Source organism: Leptonychotes weddellii, chromosome 9, assembly GCF_054177405.1.
Source record: "Leptonychotes weddellii isolate Sample4059 chromosome 9, ASM5417740v2, whole genome shotgun sequence".
In the NCBI taxonomy this organism is placed as follows: domain Eukaryota; kingdom Metazoa; phylum Chordata; class Mammalia; order Carnivora; family Phocidae; genus Leptonychotes; species Leptonychotes weddellii.
Window position 1 is genome coordinate 81,382,168 of NC_138377.1, and position 14,666 is coordinate 81,396,833.

The 14,666-nt window shown below is 37.2% G+C and overlaps 1 protein-coding gene across 1 annotated transcript in view; it reads right to left on the reverse strand.

The window, feature by feature from the left end:
* Window positions 1-14,666, reverse strand: part of LOC145723508 (uncharacterized) — a 41,251-nt gene that overhangs the window by 9,454 nt on the left and 17,131 nt on the right. Inside the window, exons 2-3 of the mRNA XM_081831075.1 lie at window positions 8,724-8,803; window positions 1,357-1,395 (exon numbers count right to left, since the gene is read on the reverse strand). Coding sequence (XP_081687201.1) covers window positions 1,357-1,395; window positions 8,724-8,803 — 119 coding nt within the window. The remainder of the gene's footprint in view (window positions 1-1,356; window positions 1,396-8,723; window positions 8,804-14,666) is intronic.

The window sequence follows — 14,666 nt, forward strand, 5'->3', positions numbered from 1 at the left end:
CACTACATCAAAAACTAATGATGTAATGTATGATGACTAACATAACACAATAAAATTAAATTTAAAAAATAATAATTAAAAAAAACTTCCCAATTTGGTGAAAAATATGAACTTGCAGATATTTATGGCACAGTATATACAAAGAGAACCACTCTTAGGCACATTATACACCTGCTGTTGAAAACCAAGGATACAGGAAGAAAGTCTTTAAAGTAACCAGAGAGAAAAAAGATCATTACATACAGAACTACACTAGTGACAAATGACTTCTCACCAGAAACAAGAGCCAGAAGACAATATAATGGTATCTTCAAAGTGCTGGAATGAGAAAACTATCAACTCAGAAATCTATATCTAGGGAAAATATCCCTCAAAAATGAGAGTAAAATAAACATGAAAAATGAAAAATATGAAAACATATTTTCAGATAAACCAATCTGAGAAAATTCATCTCTATTGTATCTGCATTATACCAAATACTAAAAGAAGATCTTCAGTTTGAATGGAAAGATACCCCCTGGAACTTTGCGCCTAAAGGAAGGAATGAACAGGACTGGAAATGGTAAAACAACTCCATATATCTAAAATGAAAAGTGCATTCTGTGCACTTTTCTTCCTAGCCTATCTACCAGAGACCTTCTAGTCTTACTCTTACATTCATTCATCAGATCTTAATGAGCAACATTACTATTTACTTAGCTATCTAGGCAAGAAATTTAGGATTCACCAAATCCTATTGAATTTATCTCATTAATTCCTTCAAATATGTCTACTTCCCTTCATCATCATAGCCGCTATCTTAATTCAGGCTCTCAGTTTTTCCAGAATTACTCCAAAACTTTCCAAGCTATTTTTTCCTCCCAATCCAATCTCCTCAAAATGCCAACTGCTTTTACCAAAAGAAAAACTAAGCATTTTACTTCCCTGTATATCCTTTTAACATGAAATCAAAACTATGTGACACAGTACACAAACAGCTTAAATGATCTAGTTCCTACTTATTTCTCCAGATCAAATCTCTCCAATATCCATATTACATTCTACATTCTGTAGTTTCCTGATAGAATCATAATCTCTTTCACTGTCAGGCCTTCCCACATCCTGTTTTCTCTGCCTAAATCCCTTTTGCTCAATCTTTACCTAACTAATTCACATTCAACTTTAGAAATCTGCTCAAGTAGCTTCACTGGAGTTCATATAGCCTCGCCCAATCCTTCACCTCCCAACTCTGAGTAAAGTAACTTTCAAATGTAATCAAATGCAATAACCTGTGAGTTTTATCCCACCTAACTGATGCTTCTAAAATATTAGTTTTATTTTTCAAAATTTGTGCAATAGTTTTGTTATTAAACTTACCTGACGAGTTGCTGACAAATTTGACATCCTGGAAGGCATCTATAAAACAAGGTAAATTTATTACTTAACATTAAAAAAAAATTTTAACTTAAACTACATAAAATCCATATAATAGTACAAATCAAAGGAAAACTATAACGCTTATCTAATTGTTCAGTAGATATGTCATTTATACCTTGGTTTATACACTCAAATAACTTTTTTTAACTCACATAGTTTCCATTGTTTATTGTAGTTGACATACAATGTTAAACTAGCTTTAGGTACACAACATAGTGTTTAATAATTTTATACATTACTCAATATTCACCAAGACTAGTCACCATCTGCCACCATACAATGTTATTACAGTATTATTAACTATATTCCTTATGTTGTACTTTTATCTCCATTATTATTTATAACTGGAATACCAGGTACCAGTTGTACCTCTTACTCCCCCCTTCACCTATTTTACCCATTCCCTCACCCACATATTTAAAATAGTTTCCTTTCTTTTTAAGTACAACTAGTTGTGACAAAATCCAGAAACCAAAGAGAAAAAGACTGACAGATTTAACTACACAAAAATACAACATTTCTACATGGCAAAAATATGCCACTCATAAAGTCTAAAGACAAACAGGAAAAAATAATTGCAGGCAAAAGGTTAGTTTCCCTAATATAGAAAGTTTCATCAAATTTACATAAAAAAGGAAAACATATGGATAGTTCACAAGTAAAAACATACATACGAAAAGGCATTTGATTAGAAAAGATTTTTTTAGTCCTTTAAGACAGTATCTTGAAGAGAATAGAGATAGGTAGTTTTTTTTTTTTTTTAAGATTTTATTTATTTATTTGAGAGAGAAACAGCGAGAGAGGGAACACAGCAGGGGGAGTGGGAGAGGGAGAGGGAGAAGCAGGCTTCCCGCCAAGCAGGGAGCCCAATGCGGGGCTCGATCCCAGGACCCTGGGATCATGACCTGAGCCGAAGGCACACGCTTAACAACTAAGCCACCCAGGCGCCCCGAGATAGGTAGTCTTATATGCTGGTGGGAGTATAAACTGATACAATCTCGATGGAAGGCAACTTGGTAATACCCATCACAATGAAAAAAATGTAGACTCCCTCTCAAACTCTAATACCAATACTAAAATTATAGGCTAAAAAATATTTGTAGCACATGTGTAAAATAATTAATGTACAAAGGTTACTCATTCACTACAGCATTTTTTTTTCTAGTAACAAAAAGAAAAACAGAATAGCTAAAATGTTCATCAGTAAGAAACTAAGGGGCGCCTGGGTGGCTCAGTCGGTTAAGCGTCTGTCTTCAGCTCTGGTCATGGTCCCAGGGCCCTAGGATCAAGCCCCACATCAGGCTCCCTGCTTAGTGAGGAGCCTGCTTCTCCCTCTCCCTCTGCTGCTACCCCCCACTTGTGCTCACTCTCTCAAATAAGTAAATAAAATCTTTAAAAAGATTTTAAAAAATAAGATTAAAAAAATAATCTTTAAAAAAAATAAGGAACTACTAAAACAAACTATGATCCAGATATATAATTTAAAAGGATGCAACAACTAAAAACAGTGGTTATTGCCAAGATAATAAACACTGTGGGTTAAACAGTATGTACTTAAAAGGAGAGAGAGAGGAGTAAATACACATCTGCTAGGACATGCAAAGACTGTATCTAGCTATTTCTGGAAGATATTCTGAGGAATAGGTAACACTGGTTTTCTTTAGGAAGGGGAATTTATAGTTAAGGCACAGTGGTAGAAAGGGACTTTCACTTATAAATTTTGGTATCTTGTAAATCCATGTATTAGCTTATTCATAAAAACCTAATTTTCAAGTTCAACTAGTTCAAGGGCACCTGGCTAGCTCGTTGGAAGAGCATGCAACAGTTGATCTCAGGGTTCTGAGTTCAAGCCCCATGTTGGATATAAAGATTACTTAAAAATATTATCTTATAAAAAAAATTTCAACTAGTATAGAAAGAAATGACCAGCTACCAGTGTTTGAAAATTATGTCTCATATGGATGGCTACAGCCAAAGATACTTAGTAACAGAATGAGATTCCTTTAACACCTAAAGTTAAATTTCTACTGCAAACTGAAATTAAAAAAGTATAGGAAATAACTCCTCAATAATACAATCTCTTTTGTTAATAAAGCAAAACCATAATTTTCTCCCAATGAAAGAAAAGTGTCTTACTTTAGAACTGGCACCCTGAACTAAGGAGATCTAAATTCTAATCCCACCTTTATGAATTATTAGCCATGTGACCTGGGAAATGTCACTTCTGCTCTGGTTAAGAAATGTAATGTTACTAGGACCAAACCCCATGTCCGACCCTGCACTCAGCGGGGAGTCTGCTTGAGGATTCTCTCCCCTCTACCCCTCACTCCACATGCAGGCACTCTCTAATAAGTAAATAAATCTTTTTTTTTTTTTAAAGATTTTATTTATTTATTTGAGCGAGAGAACAAGAGCACACGCACAAGCAGAGGGAGAGAGCAGCAAAGGGAAACAGAGAAGCAGGCTCTCCAATGAGCAGGGAGCCCGACACGGGGCTCAATCCCAGGACTCTGGGATCATGACCTGAGCCTAAGGCAGACACTTAACTGACTGAACCACCCAGGTACCCCAATAAATAAATCTTCTTTTTAATGTAATGTTACATTGTAACAAAACATCTTTAATCATTACTAAGAAATTCAAAAACTCACGGAATAATGACTGGAAGAGATATTAAGGTTTATCTGTTTTATTATCTAAATGACATTTACCAAATTTACCAAAAATTGAAGGAATGTTAAAAAACATAAAAAATATTTTCTCACTAATCAAGTAAATGCAAATTTAAGACATATACTATTTCCTACTAATCACTTTTCCTTGCAGATAAAGAAAAATGTTACTCTAGTCAATATTCAGTAAAGCAGGCATTCTTGCCACTACCGGTAATAGTGTATATTGCTTTAATCCTTTTGGAAAGCTTTTTGGCATTACATACACTAAGGGGTGGGGGGGGGACCTTAAACACAAAGAAAGTTTTATCCACTAAGGTCTTCATTATGGCCTAATTTTACTTTATCATGGCTAAAAATTGAAAATAACTGAAATTTGCTCAATAATGGAACAGGTATATATAAATTGTGGCCTATACACTAACAGAATATTAACTACCATTCTTACAAAATATTTGCAATATCATATTTACTATAACATTTTGTAAAAGAGCACATACCATATTTTACACCTAGACTGAATACAGCAACCTTTTAAGACAAAACCTATTGAGGAAATATTAAAATTAAATGCACCAAAATTTTACTAATAATGACTGCCTTGGGGCACCTGGATGGCTCAGTCGGTTAAGGGTCTGACTCTTGATTTCGGCTTAGGTCATGATCTCAGGGTCATGGGATAGGGCCCCGCACTGGGATCCGTGCTGGGTGTGGAGCCTGCTTAAGATTTTCTCTATCTCACTCCTATGATTATAGGAAACAAACTGAGGTTTGCTGGAGGGGTGGGAGTGGGTGATGGGACAACTGGGTGATGGACATTAAGGAAGACACATGATGTAATGAGCACTGGGTATTATATAAGACTAAGGAATCACTAACTCTACCTCTGAAACTAAGAATACACTATATGTTAATTAATTGAATTTAAATAATAAAGAAAAAATAAAATAAATCTTTAAAAAGAAATGAAGAACTGATACAACATGGACATGCCTTGAAAACATTATGCTGAGTAAAAGAAACCAAACATAAAAGGCCACATATTTTTGAGTCTATGTATATGAAATGTACAGAACAGGCAAATCCATAAAGACAGAAGTAGATTCATGGTTGTCAGGGACTGGGGGGAGAGGAGAATAAGAGTGACTGGTAATAGGAACTGGGTTCCCTTTAGGAGTGATAAAAGTGTTCTGGAATTAGATAGTGGTGATGTTTGTAAAATCTTTTGAATATACTAAAAACCAACAAAATGTACATTTCAAATGGTCAGTTTTATGCTATATAAATTATATCTCAATTTTTTTTTTTTTAAAGGTTTTTATTTATTTGACAGAGAGAAAGACAGCCAGAGAGGGAACACAAGCAGGGGGAGTGGGAGAGGGAGAAGCAGGCTTCCCGCGGAGCAGGGAGCCTGATGTGGAGCTCGATCCCAGGACTCTGGGATCATGACCTGAGCCGAAGGCAGACGCTTGACGACTGAGCCACCCAGGCGCCCCTATATCTCAATTTTTAAGAAAAAAGATTCTTTCCCTTTGCCCCTCCCCTTTCTCTCTCACTTCCCCCTCTTAAAAAAATATAAGTTTCTAAAAAATTACCAATTTTGCTATTTTTGTATAGTCGACATATAATGTTATATTAGTTCCAAATGTACAACAGTGATGAACAATGCTATATATTCCAAAATGCATTACCACCACAATAAGTGTTGTTACCATTTGTCACCATACAACATTACAATATTATTGACTATATTCCCTCTGCTATACTTTTCATCTCTGTGACTTATTCATTTTATTCACTTCATGCATCTCCCTACCCCATCCCTTACACCTACACCTGTCTATTCTGGCAACTACCAGTTGTTCTCTGTTTCTATGAGTCTGTTTTTGCTTGTTTGTTCTGTTTCTTAGAGTCCACATATGAGTATAATCATATGGTACTTGTATTTCTCTGACTTATTTTGCTTTGCATAATACCCTCTAGGTCCATCCATGTTTTGCAAATAGCCAAGATTTCATTCTTTTTTATGACTAATATTCTATTTGGTGTGTGTGTGTGTGAATATATATGTGTGTGTATATACACACACATGCTGTACCTTCTTTATTATCTATTGCAACACTTACGTTGCTTACATATCTTGGCTATTGTAAATAATGCTGCAATAAATACAGGAGTGCATATATCGTGGCGCCTGGGTGGTGCAGTTGGTTAAGCATCTGACTCTTGGTTTCAGCCCAGGTCGTGATCTCACAGGTGGTGAGATCGAACCCCAGGGCTCCACGCTCAGCACAGAGTCTGCCTGAGACTCTCTCCCCCTCCCTTTGCCCCTCCCCCTGCTCTGTCTCAAATAAATAAATCTTTTAAAAAACAAAAACAAAGGAGTGCATATATCTTTTCCAATCAGTGTTTTTGTGTTCTTTGGGTAGATACTCAATACTGAATTCCTGGATCATATGGTATTTCTATTTTTAATTTTTTGAGGAAACACCATACTGTTTTCCACGGTCATTGCACCAATTTATATTCCCACCAATAGTGCAAGAGGGTTCCCTTTTCTCCACATCCTTGCCACCACTTGTTATTTCTTGTCCTTTTGATGCTAGCCATTCTGACTGGTATGAAATTATGATACCTCACTGAAGTTTTGCTTTGCATTTTCCTGATGATTAGTGAGTTTGAGCATCTTTACCTGTATCTGTTGGCCATCTGTAGGTCTTCTCTGGAAAAAAGCCTATTTGGGTCTCCTGCCCACTTTTCCTGGGTGTTGAGCTGTGTAAGTCCTTTGTACATTTTGGATATTAACCTCTTACCAGATAGATCATTTGCAAATATCTTCCCCCACTCAGTAGGTTGCCTTTTTGTTTTATTAATAGTTTCCCTTGTTGGGGCACCTGGGTGGCTCAGTCTTTAGGCGTCTGCCTTTGGCTCGGGTCATGATCCCGGGGTTCTCAATCAGAGAAAGACAATCATATGATCTCACTCGTATGTGAAATTTAAGAAACAAAACAGGATCATAGGGGAAGAGAGGAAAAACTAAAACAAGACAAAATCAGAGATAGAGACAAACCGTAAGAGACTTTTAATCATAGGAAACAAACTGAGGGTTGCTGGAGGGGAGTGGGACGGGGGATGGGGTAACTGGGTGATGGCCATTAAGGAGGGCATGTGATGCCGTGGATATTGTATCAGACTGATGAATCACTGACCTCTACTTTTGAAACCAATAATACATTATATGTTAATTAACTGAATTTAAATTTTAAAAAAAGAGCTAAAAGAAAAAAAAATACAGGATTGGGATAACCTCCAGCTTTATTCCTCTTTCTCAAGACTGCTTTGGCTATACAGGGTCTTTTGTGGTTTCATCCAAATTTTAGGATTATTTGTTCTAGTTCTGAATTTGGCTATGTTTTTATAAGAGTCATATATCAAATGGAAATAAAAGTTGCAGAGAAGTTAACCGGATAGAGAACAAGGTTTGATAGGAAATGAGAAAGGTAAGAAGATTCAAAACACTTGTAAATGCATTTCTCAACTAATTTTTCCTAAGTGCCTATGAAGAGAGGTTTTCTGTATTCTAGGAAATAACTCTTTCTTTGATTTGTCCTTTTAAGCTTTTATCTATTTTTAGGCCACAAGAAAAAAATTATGGAAAATGTTACTTCAATAAATACCTCAAGAGGTTAACTTTTTCTTGAATTTTAACTAGTGCCTTTTAAATTTTTCTATTATCAAAGCCACGTGAGAGATCAAAAAGTCAATTAGAGATGTCTATAATCTCTGATGATAGGTTTTCTAGCAGATGCTGAGCTATATCTACATTTTGACAAACAAATATAGGAACTATTAGGTTTGTATTGATTTCTTTAGCATGAACCATAGTGTTGGGTACTCAGCAGATGTTCAATAAATACACATTTTTAAGTTCTCATTATCAGTGAATCAGTTAAGAGTCTTAACTGCCTTATCTTTGTAATATACTAGTATGATCTGGGGGAGTTTAGGGATGGGGGAACACTCTGAAGAAGAGGGTTTTTTTTGTTTGTTTTTTTAAAGATTTTATTTATTTATTTGAGAGAGAGAGAATGAGAGAGAGCACATGAGAGGGGGTAGGGTCAGAGGGAGAAGCAGACTCCCTGCCGAGCAGGGAGCCCGATGCGGGACTCGATCCAGGGACTCCAGGATCATGACCTGAGCCGAAGGCAGTCGCTTAACCAACTGAGCCACCCAGGCGCCCTGAAGAAGAGGTTTTATGCTGTAAACGTCATTAAGAACTCCAGAATGCTGATACTGTGCTAATATCTCCTCTCAATTTTTTTTTTTAAGATTTTACTTTTTTTATTTGAGAGAGAGCACACGCGCGCACGAGCAAAAAGCAGGCTTCCCACTGAACAGGGAGCCCGACACGGGTCTCAATCCCAGACCCTGGGATCATGAACTGAGCTGAAGGCAGATGCTAACCAACTGAGCCACGCAGGTGCCCTCTCCTCTCAATCTTAAATGAATAATTAACAGTCAGCACAGAAGTTAACAGTAACTATAAATACTTTAATTTTGGTTTTTAATAAGCAAACAGCAATATAATTTACATCTAAATTTCTAGAGGAACCCAAAAAACAAAGGTATGCTTACCTGTGAGGGTCTTTGGAACTTGGTATAATATATACACATTCCCTCTTGGTCAAAGTGCTTTCTATCCAGGATTTCTGGGACTGAAACAAAAAGTTTTAAAAGACAGTTTATAAATTAACTCACTGATAGTACAATGAAGTAATTTAATGATAAGTACATAAAAAGAAATAGTTCTATACTATTTAACTTTTTTCCAATTCACTATTTACCAAGAGTATAAAGACTTACTGAAGAAAACACACCTAAAATATAATAATCATTCAAGTCCACCGTGATTTAGATTACTAAATCAATATGCTGTGAAAATACTGTTGTTTCACATAATGAGAGGAGGAAAATCAAGTCTGAGATTCCCAATATGGGCCAAATACCTCGAGAGGGGCTGGTATGATCCTGGGAAGTGGATCATTTAAAAACCAATTAAAAGTGATTGTCAGATTTAACTAGCAAAATAAAACCTAGCTATATTTTATTTCTAAGTTAAATACATAAAACATAAGGGCATGGATGCTTAATGGTATACAGACGAAAAAGATACTAAGCAAATCCTAATCAAAAGAAAACTAGTATCAGGAAAAATAAACACTAAACATCAATAGGGATACAGTAGGTTATTACATGATTACAAATGTTTCATTCACAAGATTGCGATAACAACCTTAAATATGTATAACCAAAGAGTCTCAAAATACATAACACAAGAAATTAATAGAATAAGACAAATCTAGGATCACAGTGGAAGATTAACACATTTCCCTCAATTACAGTAAATCTGAAATAATTTTTAAAATTGAAAAGTTGTTTTTAAATTAATTTTTTATACCACTATTTAAGTTTCTGCCTAGGTCCTTAGACTCTTAGACTCCGTATCCTCATCCTGCTACTGGTGACTGATTAAAAAGGAAGAGGCATTATGTACTGGGACAGATGAAACTCTTATAACAGAGTAGATTAAAAACTGTGGAAATCCATCCTCTATATAATTTAGCAACATAATCAGGACAGTCCAAAAAGGAAGAGCCTATGTTCTAAAAGGAAACCTCTGAGAGAAGAGACATTCTAGACAATATTATGATGGGTGAAGTTTTGCAGGTTCCTCTCAAATCCTTCAGGTACCCTAATAATAAACCTTAGTCTATTCCCTCAGTGCTAATTCTGGTAAATTCTGCCAAAATTCTCTCTCCATTTCAAAATGTCCATTTCCTTAAATGCTGAGCAAGGAGCCTGATGCGGGGCTCGATCCCAGAACCCTAGGATCATGACCTGAGCCAAAGGCAGCCGCTTAACTGACTGAGCCGCCCTGCCCCTAAATAGTTCTTTAAATAGACTCACTTAGGTGGGAACAAATTACATCATGATCCCCTAGTTATAAAAATCACAGGATGACCTCTAGAACATAGCACCCTGAATCAGCAAAATATCCTACATTCTAAAGCTCACTTAGCATAATCCGTCCACCACCTTCTTATTCTAACTAAAATCCGGTATTCCTTAGAAAAATCTGCTTCCCCTACATGGGGGGGTGGGGGGTAGGGGCAGGAATCTCTCTAGTTTAACTGTACCAGAAATTCATCTTTGCTTCTAGAATACATCTGGCAAACCCAACCCTGATTCAACTTAATTGCCCAACTACTCCATAACTGCTTACTTAGTGTTAATGTAACTAGACAAAACAGAACAATGCTCCCTAGTTTCACTTTAAAACCCTGACCACAAACCTCAAATGCTCCTTAATGATGCCCAACAATTACACTATATATCCCTAGTCCATTTTCTCATTCTCCTATATGATTTCACACTACTTCCTTCTCTCCTCAAACCTCTAAACCTTCTTCCCCATTCTCACTCTCCACAGATGACCTCACTTCCCATTTAACTGAGCAAATTTAAGCAACAAGAACTTGTACAAGCTTCTATCATATATATCCACCAGTAAGTACCTGTACCCACATATTCTGCCTTCCTTCCTACGACTATATGTACTTCTATTTTAAGTCCAACCATTCCTCTTGTGCCCTAAATCCCATACACCTCACTAAAGGACATTGACCACCAATTCCTTCTTAATTTTTTTTTTGTTCTTTATTAACTCATTCCCATCAGCATGCAACATGTCATTATTGTCCTCATTTTAAAAAACAAAACAAACCTTTGCTTGACTCCACCTTCCCCTCAAGCTAACACTCCATGTTTCTGCCTCCATCTACAATACAGATCATTGGTAAAAGTTTTTCCCTTTTCTTTTCCTGCCATGCTTTCTAAAACTCACTCCAGTCAGGCTTTCAAGCCAACCACCCTCTTGAAATAAGTTCAAGTTTCAACAAGGGACACCTGGGTGGCTCAGTCGGTTAAACATCTGTCTTCGGCTCAGATCATGATCCCAGGGGGCTGGGACTGAATCCCACATAGGGCTCCCTGCTCAGTGGAGAGCCTGCTTCTCCGTCTCCCTCTGCTGCTCCCTCTGCTTGTGTGCACGCTCTCTATCTCTCTCAAACAAATAAAATCTTTAGGGGCGCTTGGGTGGCTCAGTCATTGTGTTCTGCCTTCAGCTCAGTCATGGTCCCAGGGTCCTGGGATTGAGCCCCGCGTTGGGCTCCCTGCTCCGCGGGAAGGCTGCTTCTCCCTCTCCCACTCCCCCTGCTTGTGTTCCCTCTCTTGGTGTGTCTCTCTCTGTCAAATAAATAAATAAAATCTTATAAATAAATAAATAAAAATAAAATATTTTAAAAAAGAAATAAATAAGTTTCAACAAGATCACTAATGACTTTCTCTAAATCCAAAGGTCAATTTTCAGGACTCATCTTCATTGAGTCCTTCATTCTAGCAGCATTTAACAAAGTTGTCATTCTCACCCTCTTTAAACATCTTCATCAGTTAGTTTGGCCTTTTCACCGGTCACTCCTTTTATCTCCCTTGCTAATTCCTCCCCTCTTCTCCCCAATCTTTTTTGTTTTGTTTTAAGATTTTTATTTATTTATTTGAGACAGCACGCGCGCACAAGCAGGGGGAGCTGAAGAAGGGTGCCCAATGCAGGGCTCAATCCCAGAACCCCGAGATCATGATCTGAGCTGAAGGCAGATGCTTAACCAACTGAGCCACCCAGACACCCCTCTTTCTCCCCAATCTTTGGACTTCTTTTTTCCAATTATATTCATTCAGCCTTTGGACTTTTTTTTTCCAATTATATTCGCTCTTTCAGTGCTCACACCCAGTTTATCACAATATACTGGATGACTCCCAAATTTATATTTCCACACTAGAACCCTCCCTAAACTCCATGCTCATATATCCAACTGCCAACTCAACAGGTTGATTTTGATGTCCAAAAGGCATCTTAAATTTAAGATGGCCTGAACCGAACTCACCTTTCATCCACTCATTTCTTATACAGTCTTCCCCATCTCAGTAAATGCCAACTCTATTCTTCCAGTTCTATTTTTTTTAAGGCAAAAATCTTCATCACCTCTTGCCTGGCTTATCAGAATCCACTCATGTTACCCCTGCCACCTTACAGTCTCTATTCATCAAAAGAGATAAAGTAGTATTCTTTCTTTGAATGAATATAAAGAGTTTATTCGGTGCATATTTGGGTATACAACAATTTGGAACACAGATTTTAACAATAATTATTAACGCACAAAATCTTACATGTCATGCAACTCTTTGCCAAGATTCCAACTTTCTTCCATGCAACAGATATTAAGATCTAAATGGAAACCTAGCTAAGTCTTAAACATAAAGTAATATTTTAAAAATATATCAGGGGTGCCTGGGTGGTGCAGTTGGTTAAGTGTCCAACTCTTGGTTTTAGCTCAGGTCCTGATCTCAGGGTTGTAAGATGGAGCCCCGCGTCGGGCTCTGCGCTTGGCGCAGTCTGCTTAGAACACTCTCCCTCTTCCTCTCCCCTCCCCCCACTCTCTCTCTAAAATAAGTAAAACCTTTAAAAATATGTCATTATGTCACTTCTCTACTCAAGACTCTCCAATGCCTTCACATTTTACTCAAGAGTTTTTATAAAAGCCAGTCCTTACAATAACCTTTAAGGTCCTAGTGCTCTGCGTCTCTGCATCCTGCCTCGTTACTTCGATTCTATCACCTCCTTCAAGTCCTTTAGTAAACGTCACCTTCCTAATGAAGCTTACACTATTTAAAAATGCAATTTCCACCACGACCCCTCACCCCCTTATGGAACTACAGAGTAATAGAACCACATCCCCAGGATCACAAGAGCACTGTCCTGAGAACCAAAAGATCTGGCCATACCAGTTAAACTGCTAGTATATATACTATTCCTATCCTAGACCCTTATCCCACTCCACAACCATACACTGATGTTAAGGCAGAGCAGCTGTAACTGAAAAGACAAGACATTTCATATGACTTCTGCTTATAACTTGAAAAAATATATCATTTGGTAGTGCTGCTCTGACATGTGACGATATGAGGCTGAACTTCTACCAAGACCAACTTAACCTACTGCTTGAAACTCATGAAATTTTCATTATGCTATTATTAAAAAAAACAGGATTCAGGAGTAGTACTGAAATTATACTGTGCTTTGTTATTTAAAGGTTGCATGTCTTAGACAAATTGGAAATGGTTTGTAAAAACAAGGCAGGTTAGTGATTGTACTTATGCTATATGCTTACTGCTTTTTCATTTATTAATTTAATTCAGATATAGACAATATAGGAAAAGTTTTGTCATTTATTAAAAAGTTAAACATAAACTTATGTATCACCCAGCAATTCTACTCTAAAGTATCTTCCCAAGAAAAATGAAAACATGTCCACACAAAGACTTGTATTTGAACGTCCATAGAAGAAATATTCGTAACAGCCAACAAAATCAAATAGCCACATAATAGTATACTACTTATAACAATAAGGGGGACAAGCTAAGGATAACATGCAACATTGCTACACCTCAAAAACATTAAGTAAAAAAAGTAAGGCAATAAGATTACATAATTGCATTTACATGAAACTTCTAGAAAAGACAAAACCATAGAAACAATAAATTTAGTAAATGCCTGGGGCTGAAAGTAAGAACAGTGATAAACCGCAAACAAATACAAGAGAACTTTGTGAAAGGACAGTAGTGTTCTAAAACTATATTGTGGTGGTTATAACTAAATAAATGTATTAAAAACCATCAAGGGACACCTGGGTGGCTCAGTTGGTTTAAGTGTCTACTGTGAGCTCAGGTCATAATCCCAGGGTCCTTGGATACAGCCCCTCCTCCCCCTCCCCCTCAGCAGGGAGTCTGCTTCTCCCTCTCCCTCTGCTCCTCTCCCCCGCCTTCCCCGGCGCCCTGCTCATGCTCTCTCAATAAATAAAATCCTTAAAAAAAAAAAAACAAAAAAACATCAAACTTGTATACTTACCAAGGGCAAATTTTAGAATATGTGCATTATACCACAATAAAGCTGTTTAAAAGGCAGGGGAGGGTTGTTAAGAAACATGTAAAACAGAAGAGGTCAAATGTATGTTTAATCAGAGTTCCAGAAGGAGAAAAGGGAAAGAATGGGCAAAGGCAATGTTTAAAGAGATGATAAGAATTTCCCAGATCAACGAAAAACACCTATCTGCAGATGCTGAGAACCCAACATGACGATAAAGAAAAAAACCTTAAAATACAGTTAATTTAGAATAAGTCAGAGGTAGAATATTCCAGAAGTGATCTTCTATTACAGATACAAGTTCATAAAACGCCTTGAGGCATATGTTTTCAAATGCAAACTCCCTGAAGACAGTGGTTGTTTTATTGTGTTTGGGTACTCTCTACACCCAACATGGGGATCCAACCCCAAGATCAAGAGTCATGTGCTTTTCCGGCTGAGCCAAGCCAGGCACCCCAGATAGTGGTTGTTTATAATCTGCTTTGTATAACAAATGAAGGTCAAAGGAGGACAAATGCGGCGGGGGGGGGGGGGGGGGGGGG